Source organism: Thunnus thynnus, chromosome 9 (genome assembly GCF_963924715.1).
Source record: "Thunnus thynnus chromosome 9, fThuThy2.1, whole genome shotgun sequence".
Classification (NCBI taxonomy): domain Eukaryota; kingdom Metazoa; phylum Chordata; class Actinopteri; order Scombriformes; family Scombridae; genus Thunnus; species Thunnus thynnus.
In genome coordinates this window covers 12,547,757-12,558,260 of record NC_089525.1, presented here as the reverse complement: position 1 = coordinate 12,558,260, position 10,504 = coordinate 12,547,757, and the positions used below count along the sequence as shown (strand labels likewise).

Below are 10,504 nucleotides of genomic sequence, written 5' to 3'. Positions count from 1 at the left end.
ATGGTGCATTTCGACTATAATTACAATGTTTCGTTTAGTATTCGAAGGCATCGAGAAACAACGTAAAGACGTCATCGTCGAGCCTCCCCCTCTCCCCTTCACAGCACCTTTATTTTCAAGCATTTATTATCTGATAATATCATTATATTCTGACATTTTGCTTATTCAAAGTTGTTCCTGTCGTATATCACATGGCCATTCGTGAGCTGGCTATACAAAGCTGCATTGTTATAGAATATTGTATTGTCACACTGGTACAGTTATTCATTAAACATGTTTTTTTTAACTCTCACATTTGACTGATGCTCGAAAAAACAAACGTCTTTACCTCAACTCCACGCCATATTCGTCTATTTTTCGTTTTTGTTTACTTCATAGACTGCGTACAAAAAGTATGATATTACATATATTGGGTATGTACGATCTAAGTAGGATAAAATATTATGCTCATTAAATATGCTGAAACCATCGTGTGAGGAAGGGCCTGTTTAATTGTCTTTTATTTCTTATAATTAAAAAAAAAAGTGGGAGGAGAAGATTGCCCTCACTAAATATGGCGGCGCTAGCTTCGTCGTTTGAGTGGGCTGCCGTTGTATTCTCCGCATGGAAGTGAAGCCTCTTTGCCAGCAGTATCTTTAACCTATGAACTCCTGAGTGTGCCAGTCCTCCGCCATATTGACTGTTGTCTTGACTGGAGAGGAGATAGAGAACATTTTGAGGTCCGAGAAGAAACGAAAGTGTGCTTTTAAAATAACCGAAACTGGTGCAAACTTGGCCAAAGCGTTTTACAAACAGCGTCGTGATGGCAAGGAAGAAAAGCAAACAGCAAGGCGTCGCCCAGAAGGAGCTGGTGCCCGGACAGCAGACCGTACCGAAGAGCCCAGTCTCTCCCGGCGATGCAGCCGGCGGTGGCGGCGGAGATGCTGGGCTGGATAGGCTGGCTACCACCAGGGCGAACCAGGTAAGCTAGCAGCAAGCCAGCCGCTGTGTTTAAAATAGGCTACCTAGCCTCTCTCTGCTACGCCAAACATCCTCCTTTGTGCTTTTATTTATTTACTGCAGCTAGACCCTGCAGAAGACATGCACCCGATGGCTGGTTGAAAGCTATTTTAGTCTTAATAGTCGTGGATGCAGAGCTTTCCCGTCGTTTGACATGTAATTAAATAAATAATGCGTTTGAACTTAGCTAGAAGAGCCGTCCCCAGCAGTGTGGCTTTGAGGCAGTGTGAGTTAACATTGCAACCCATCTCCTCCGCCGGGACAGGTGACATTGTGCCGCGGACAGGTCGTCCCATTTCCAGCGTTTACAACTCTTCATCCGCCCAGCTAATGTTAGCCAGCAGGCTAGCCGTGCTGCAAACGTGCTTACTGCCGACACTGAAGCCACTCACAGCAGCGGGGGCTAACCAGCTACTAGCTCATCCGCTACTTAGCTCAAAGACACAACGGCTTCATTAAACAGTGTAGCGGACACTCGACTTGGATCTTGTTGATTATTCGACTCTTATTATTATACTTTAGATATTTGTTTTGGCTCTACCGCACTCTACGATCGAAAGGTGTCAGAAGTAAATGTCAAAAGTTTCAATGCATGCAGCGATCAGCTAATGATGCTAAATCGGATGTACAAAGTTGAGGGTCACCACTAACCTTAAAAAAGTGAAGCTGGCATGCTGCAGGCAGACTGGACAACCAGCCCACCTTTGATGTGACCTCTGAGCCTTTACAACCTCACTGACTGCTGCTTGCATCGATCAATTAAATTTGATCCCACGTGTGCACGAAGCGTGTCTTGACATGTGTCATAATATTTACTTTTTTGGGAGAATACTATTGTGCTTAAGTACTTTTGAATACCCTGATTATCATTTGAAATTTAGAATATATCTATATGCCATATAAAATTATATTAAGTAAACACTGGGAGGCATCTGTTTCTCTCTCGATGTTTTTTTTTAGATACACCAAGTTAAGACTGATGCAGTCTAATACAACAGGCCTGTAATAGATCCTGTCTCAGCGGAGGTTTATAGGGATGCACTGATTCAACTGAGTACTGATGCTACACCACATCTCAGTTTTCCCACATTTAAAACCTGTATTCTTCACTGCATTGTTAGTCGTTGGAATCATTTTTATGTGGTTCAACACAAGGCTGTTCCTGGTGGAGTTTTGTTTCGTTCTATTTTTTATTTTGTTTTCTCTGTTTGTTGTTAGAGTTATTATCATTGTTGACGGTATGTTTTTCTTTTGAATATGGCTGGGCAATATATTAATACTAAATTGATATTGTGACATGTAACTAGATATCATCTTAGATCTTGGATCTCGTAATATTGTGATTGGGCATGGATGCTGTCTTATCCTGGTTTGGAAGGCCTGACTTACCTGTTCTATTATTTATTATTAAATATTGTGATATTTGATTTTGTCGAAATCACCCAGCCCTACCTTTGGAGCTGAGAGGTTTCTGTGTGGGTAAGGGGTGATCTGGGGGTGCTGGGTGGGTGTGAGGGAATCTGAGTTTTGGGTATTGTTGTTAAGTGTTCAGGTATGTTGTATGTTGACGTATTTTCATGTGGGGACCTCAGGAAGAATAGTTGCTGTCTTGGTAGCAACTAGTAGGGATCAAATTAAACAAATAACAAATAAATAAATAATAAAATGAACAAATAAATAAACAAATAACACCAGGTGATGCTGTGGCACTAAAAACTGATTCAGTGTTCCGCTGTGACCGAATTGATTTGACTAATGATGGAAATTTTTATAATGGCGCTGACAAAGAAACTGTATTAAATGTGATTCTGATATGTTTTTGTTAAAGCTGCTTATAGAGGTGTTGTTTCAACTTTATAACTGCATGTTCTGGATACTATAATGATTTATTGCATTAGTTTTAGCTCTGTGTACACAGTAAACTGGCAACTGAGTGTTTATTTACTCACACATTCTAATTAGATTAAAAATAACTAATTTAATTGCCATCTGATGGACATCTAGGACATCTGTTGGTATCATCAGGTATTTTAAGAATCATTCTGAGAGGCATACGACCTGCCAGATCCTATTTTCTTTGCAGTATTAACCAACAAAACGACGTGTCACAGTTCACAGTTCGACTGGCTATTACTTGACCTCTTTATCCTCTCTCTCTCCACCTAGCCTATGCACACCTGCTGCCTCCTGTGCCACCGTGAATTCAAAGACTGGGGAGCAAACTCCATGAACGGACTCCCAGGGGGCCATGGGACCAAGCTGGCTGATGCCGTGCCTGCACTCTCCCAGGCCTTATTGCGGGAGGCGCCAGGGCGTAAGCTTGCTGATGCGGTGCCCTCGCTGTCTCAGTCCCTGCTGGGAGAGGTGCCTCTGTGGATCTGTCAGAGCTGCTGCAAGACCGTGGAAGAAGAGGAAAGACGGAGCACCCAGGAGCAGCCGACGCCGGTAAATAAAAGGGGACTGATTTGGGTCATATGTCTGGATGCTTTTTACAACTTCTTTTTACTACTTGTTAGTTAAATTGTGTTCGTTTCTATTGGCTGAATCAATCTCATCTTTATTCAGCATGCAGGACATTGCATTTGCATGTGCTTACTCACTAAATAAATCTCTGTTCAAATGTCACCTTGGATTTAATAAGTGTAAAGATCTTCAGTCTTTGTTTTGTCTCTTCGGGAGTAACTTACTTTGTATTTATGTGTGGAATATTTAAGGCAGCTGCACTTACTACCTTTGCTTTCTCTTTTGTTTTTACAGAAATGCTTTACATGTAATGCAAATTTTGAAGACTAAACTTACTTTGTTCAAGATGTTCTGTTGATATTCAGCTCCAGTCAAATGTTAAAAATAGCAACAACAAAAAAAGAAACAGCTGGAAAGATTGCAGCACAATCCCCTGCAGTGTTTTAACTTTATTTGTCTTTTCATATAAGATTGATTCATGCATTTATTAGATTTTTTCCCCTTGTCTTGACACATTCTATTAATGTGTTGCCAAGATTATGAGCTAGTGCTGTTAGTTACTTGGCATTTCTAGTGTCAAAATATAAGTTATGTAGACAACAGCTCCATGATTAACCTTTTTTGTGATTGTGTGTTTTTTTTTGTTGTTTTTTTAAAAAATTTTTATTCAGGTACCATTGTCACACTCTTCCTCCTGTAAGTCCCAGAGCTGTGGGAACGGTTACCCGGAGCAAAGTACTGTGGATTGGGACCCGAGTTCCTTCCTGTCAGCCCACAAACTGTCAGGACTCTGGAACTCAGCCCACACCAACGGAGGGGAACACTGCAGCCACAACACTTCATCACACTCACAACAAGGTCTGGCATCACAGCGTAAAAGACAGCTCCACAGAGCTTTTAATGCCAGTGACAATAATCGCTGAGAACGTAACAAACCTAATATTCCTGCTGTTTTGCGAGTTTCAGTTTCGTGCGGAAATCTCCTCTATCAGTTTTGAGTTTCAGTTTTGTGAAAGGGTCACAAATTTGGTTGGAATCAGAGCTCCATGGCTGGCTGTTAGTGTACTTACTCAGCAATAAATGTGTGACACATTTTTGCCTACTTTGTTCAGGTGTTAGTCTACATTTTCTTAGAAGAACAAAGTTGTAAAAGCTTCCAATGTTCTACTTTCTACAGTCCTTAGAGTTGAGCATTGTGAAAGGTGGGATAATGTTTTAATATGAGCTTCAGATTATGGAGATTTGTTTAAAAATAAAAAACTTTCAAGAATGAAGCGAGATGATTTATCTTTAGGATAGATGATACGGGTCGGGTCACCACAATGTTTCACATATGTGAATAATTTTAATTTCAATTTAATAAGGAGAATGCAGATCTTTTCACACAGACAATTTAAGTGCATGTCATTTGTGTATGTGTGTGTGTGTGTATTAGTGGAAAGGTTGCAGCAAAACTGACGCAGTTTTGTGCTTAAATGTATAGAATGATTCTGATTTCTTCATAATCCATCATATATATCAATTCTACCCCAAATCTCCTTTTACAACAGAGCTACTCATTTATATTGCATGCCTGGACATGCAGCTCTCCGATGCAGTGAAGACTCAAAAAGTGACTCTACCATTTAATAGATGAAAATGGAAGCAAAGTCCTGACTGTTGCCATAAAGGATCTTGATCATCATCCTATTGTGGTTGTGTTCATGCAGTGAGAATAATTGTGGAAATCAAAAATTCAGGTGGATTCAGTTGCGTCAAGAATTGTTTTATAATCAAATCATAGTACATATAATTGGAATCAAAAGTTAGACTGCTATGAGCTGTGCTTTTGTCTGTTGTCTTCTTTTGCAGAATGTCTTGACTTTTATCACTTTACCATGTAGAGGTTGCCTGGCACATAGCTGTGGTTTCAATTCTAGTTCAGCAAATACTAAAATGTGTCATCTGGCCAAAATGCATTTAGGCTAGGCTAAGTGAAATTAGTCAGAAATAATGATGTGTTTTCACTGAGTCAGTGGGTAACATTCAATTAGAAATGCCCTATTTTACTTCATTTTGAATTTTGTGTGGTGCTGACTGAAAAAATGGTTGTTTAGCTGTGAATTATGCTGGTGTGTTTTTCAACTAGAAATTAAATCAAACTACATCTGTTACAAATTAGACGTGAACTGAGCCACTAAATGTACTTAATTAGACATCATAGCAACATTTTAAGTGGGCATAAAGTTACAGTTACTTTTATCAACTTCTACTGGCTAGCAGGTCTGTTTGGCAGATAGTTACTTTTTTTGATAAGCCCCTTGAGATGCAGCATTTTGTTTTCAAGGGAGTTCTCTGACACAAAAGAGAGGAAAAAAGTTTTATAGCTCAAGGCTTAAAAAAAAAAAAAAGGCAAAAAAGGTTTCTCTCTCAAAGCAGTGAGAGATGATCATAATTGGACACATAAACATGTCTTAACAAGACTCAAAAGAGCAGGGAATTATTTTTTACAAAACATAAACTGCAGTCCAAATTCAGAAAATCCCAGTTGCTCCTCTGTACGCTTTATATGAGACGTCTTTAAGGCAACATATCAACAAATTAAATGGTATTAAACTGTGTTTATGTAGTTCTATCTCTGAACCAAGCTTTAGTTTAAGCAAAAATGTGAAAATTACAGCATCTTGCATAAAGTCACTCATTTAGTGCCTTTTTTTTTCCCATCTCCAGGTATAACAGCAGGATCAGCCTGTCATGAGAAAAGAGGACTTCACGAAGCGCCGGGGAAATCTGCTAAAACGTCGGGGACCAAAGTGTGTCCCTACAGTCACCCGTCATCCCAGAATTCCAGTGGATCCTCTGCTGGGAACCCCCTGTCTACCTCAGCAGACCTTTGTAAGACCACTCCCAAGCACTTCAAGACCATGTGCCGTCGACCAACGCCACCAGGTGACTACTCACAGGGTTCCACGGCATTTTATTAAACCTGAATCCAGCATAGAATCTGCTTGTTTAATTTGAATCCGGTCTTTCAGATCCCTTACTGAATTTAGGGTTAGTTTTAAACATGGTTATATACCTACAGTTTGAAATAACTTGATATATATTAGTATGTGTAAGTAAAACTCAAAGACTCATTTGAGATTTGTAATCAACCTTTGCTGGCTAAGAAAGCAGAGAAAGTGTCATTTTGAGTAGCTTCACAATCTGTCACCATGGATTTAAATATCTAAGCAGATATAAAATGTTGAATTAAACATGTATCTGAAACATTGAAATAATAAACGTAGTGTACTTACAAATGCCTAATTTTTCACTTATAATTTTATTGAAGCAATTCCCCCTACGTAATGAAAACATCCTTTTTAAACAAAATGTATTTTATTGGACAAATCTCTTTGTTTTTAGGTACACAATTCAACCTATTCCTATTTAAGTAATATGAAATAAACTGTATGGAAAGATGATCCAGCATTTCTAACCCTGAAGTAATTTATATACATGCTTCCCTTTGTCCAGGTGAAGCCTTCCACCCCAGTGACCACCATCAACATACAGACTTGTCGGTACCCCCCAATAGTCCAACCGGCCTGTCTTCACAGCATTCCTCCCTCCTGCCTCCAAAGCCAAGCTCCGGGCAGCACAGTCATGTAACCTCTTCCTCTGCCACTGGGGTTGCAGCCCACGCTCCCTTCTCCCCGCTGGTACCAAACCTCCACGGCCCAACAGCTAAACTCACCTCTCCCAGTCCAGACAGCCCAACATCTGTTCATAAGCCCAGCCCGTGCAAAAACGCCCACATTCCTGCCGTGAACACACAACACAGCAAACTGGGCACGTCTATCTGTAACCACCCTTGTAATGGACACAGTGGGGGAACGGTGGCCACTTCAAATGTAGGCCATATGACAGCTGGGGCCTGCAGGTTAGTATTGATGTCTGAACATTGCTTGTTTGGAGTGTGTGGAATTGAAAACTTGCTTATTTAGCTGTGTTGATTCAGAATACAAATCCCTTCTCATAGATTAATATCAGTCCTTTTTTTTTCTTTTGTAGGGATCAGGCATGTAAGGGGCACAAAATGACTAATGGGACGTTGTGCCATCCGCCGTCGGAGATAGAGGAGGGGGAGGATGAAGACAGCAGCTCTGAGAGGAGCTCCTGCGCCTCGTCTTCTACCAACCAGAAGGACGGGAAGTACTGCGACTGCTGCTACTGCGAGTTCTTTGGACACAATGCGGTACATTGGAACTTTTTTGTTGCTATTAACTTTTGGAGTAGTAATTAACATTTTCCTTTTGCTATTACATATTTCTAAAAACATCTATAAAACTATATGGATAGGTGTCAGTATTGTAATATTTCCTATTAATATTTGCTCACAGCCTCCAGCTGCACCAACTAGCCGTAACTACGCTGAAATCCGAGAGAAGCTCCGCTCACGACTGACCCGACGTAAAGAGGAGCTGCCTCAGCGTCAGGACTCAGAACTGACAGTGGCTGGTGCCATTGACAACCGGGACGTGGATGAGTTGCTGGACTTCATAAACAGTTCGGAGCCCAAACCTGTTAACAGTGCCAAGGCTGCCAAAAGGGCTCGACACAAACAAAAGAAGAAGGTATGGTAACTTTAAAAATATCTTTTGATACCTAGTTTTGAGTATTGATACCAAAACCAGTTACCCTGTGAAATTTCAGCATGTATTCTTTTATAACCCTTCTTTTCCTTTAACAAGACAACGTTCCCAAATGTTAAATGTCATCCAAACACAAGCTATAAGAATTTTGCCCAAGTAAAATAGACTGAAATTTGCAAAAATTGGATTTTAATCTGGAACTATCTAATCAAAGAGTAAACAAGATGATGAATCTGACCAAACATTAGATGTTTTCTATACTCGGTGCTATGGACACATTTCAGTCAGCACCAAATAAGTATATTTAAGTATTATCACATTTTGTGATCATGCCTCTACCATATCTGTTCCAGGAAAAAGCTCAGCAGGGCAACATGGGTGCTGCAGGCAGTGACCCTCACTCCAATCCATCTGAGCCTGTTGACGAGCCCATCCCTGACGGTTCTGAAGCCAGTCGGTTGCTGGACTGGCCTCAGCTGGAGCTTGAGCGCGTCAACAGTTTTCTCACCAGTCGGCTCGAAGAGATTAAGAACACCATCAAAGACTCAATCCGGGCCTCGTTTAGCATGTACGACCTCAATCTGGATGTCAATGACTTCCCAAAGAAGGCAGCCACGTTGGAGGGCAACCATTTACTATCCCATCTCAATGGTTCCTCTGACCTGCAGCAGATAGACCTTGACCTCGCCCCTCTTTCACTGGGAACCTTTAAGAGCCACCTTGACCTGGTTAATGGATGGGAGGACACAACCACTGTCTCATCTCCTAATACCACCACCACGGCATCAGGGGTCACTGTTGGGTCCAAGGACATCCAGCGGTTGCACACTACCCCCAGTCTCTCAAAGCTCATAAGGGTCCGTTCCCCAGAAAGATGCACTTCCACTGGATCTGACAGTTTGCCACAGGTGCCAGCCCAAGCAACAGCTAAATCAAAGGAGGACATCCCTGATCCCAAGAACTCCGCAGTTGGAAACGGCGGTACAAAGTCAAAGAAGAATAAAAAGCAGCAGCAGCAGCAAAGACAGGAGCAGCCTGTGTCGGAGCAAAATTCCAACAAACCAACCAAAGCTGCCTCCGGGAATGAAACGCAGAAAACCATTGAGTCTAAGGTGGCTGAAATTGGTTCTAACGGCTCAAAAGCTGGGAGCAAACAGCCTCAGCACTCTGCAGACAACCAGAGAAATGGGCCTAAGAAAGCTGAGGAGAGCAAATCATCCAGAAATGTTGCTAGTGGAGCAAATGGTGGCCTCTCGAATGCACAAAGGGGGAAGGGTGACACAGACACACGAGGATCTCGGTCCGAGCAGGATTCAGAAAGCAAAGCACACCCCACCATTCCAACCAATGGGCAGCAACAGCTGCAATCCAAGGGAAAAAATAAGAAGAACAAGAACAAGGGCGAAAAATCCAGCAGCGCTATTGGTACGGGAAAATATAGATTATTATAACACTGTGCATGATTGTAATTGTTGACTCCTTCCATCTAATTTTTCATCTTTTTTCATTCCTTAGATGATGTATTTCTCCCTAAAGATGTGGATCCCACAGAAATGGATGAGATTGATCGGGAAGTGGAATACTTCAAAAGGTGGGGTCAATACAGCAGTGTAGCAGAACTCTATTCGCTCTATTGCATTGATTAACTGTGTCACTAAATTTTGCATTATTTTTTTTTTTTTTTGCTGCCTCTCCTCCTCTTTTCTATCTGTACTCTCTAGGTTTTGCCTTGACTCTGCAAAACAAACTCGCCAGAAGGTAGCAGTGAATTGGTCCAACTTCAGCCTCAAAAAGGTTCCTTCCAATGCAGCTCAATAACTCGGATGAGTGCCAGAAAAAAAAACTTCACACCACAAACTCTTTGAGTAGAGCCCTATTTGGCCTGAGGCCTTCTCTCATTCCCTGTTTTCTTCTCTTCCTTACTAAGCCAAGGGACCCTGGTTCAAAATCATACTCTCCATTCAGAAGACTGAAATATAACTTGTGGCTAACAAGCCAGAGATCACTCTCAAGGCCGACTCTACCCTTTGCTATTATTGCAATGTTCACTAAATGAGAGATGCAAAATGGAAAAAGTCTGTTAAATCCACTGCATCCATGTGCTTAAGTATGTAGTATGTAAACAATTACCTTACATGAAATAAATGTTTTTATCACAAATCTGACATTTTAACGTTGTTAAACTTCTGAATTCCAGTCAGTTCAATTTGGTGCTCCAAAGATACTGTTGCTCATCAGCCATTGCATTGTGCATTGCTAGTTTCCTGCCCACTACACCAGTCTCACTAGACACTAGAAATTGTTCATCATATGCTGTCTCTGGTCTGTCAACAAGGAGCATAAGACAACTTTCTTGGACCTGATTTAGAGGAAAAAAATAATACTTGTACCCTCCTTTTCTGCAGGGGGTTCATGGCATTCCTTGA

General features: G+C 41.3%; 1 protein-coding gene across 1 annotated transcript; it reads left to right on the top strand.

The window, feature by feature from the left end:
- Nucleotides 1–540: 540 nt before the first annotated feature.
- Nucleotides 541–10,243, top strand: fam193b (family with sequence similarity 193 member B). The gene is made up of 10 exons (XM_067598912.1): nt 541–961; nt 3,166–3,444; nt 4,134–4,320; nt 6,172–6,390; nt 6,961–7,366; nt 7,498–7,681; nt 7,827–8,060; nt 8,432–9,503; nt 9,594–9,669; nt 9,800–10,243. Exons 1-10 carry the CDS (start codon nt 803–805, stop codon nt 9,894–9,896), a joined length of 2,913 nt encoding a protein of 970 aa, XP_067455013.1. The 5' UTR covers nt 541–802; the 3' UTR covers nt 9,897–10,243.
- The last annotated feature ends 261 nt before the right edge of the window (nt 10,244–10,504 follow it).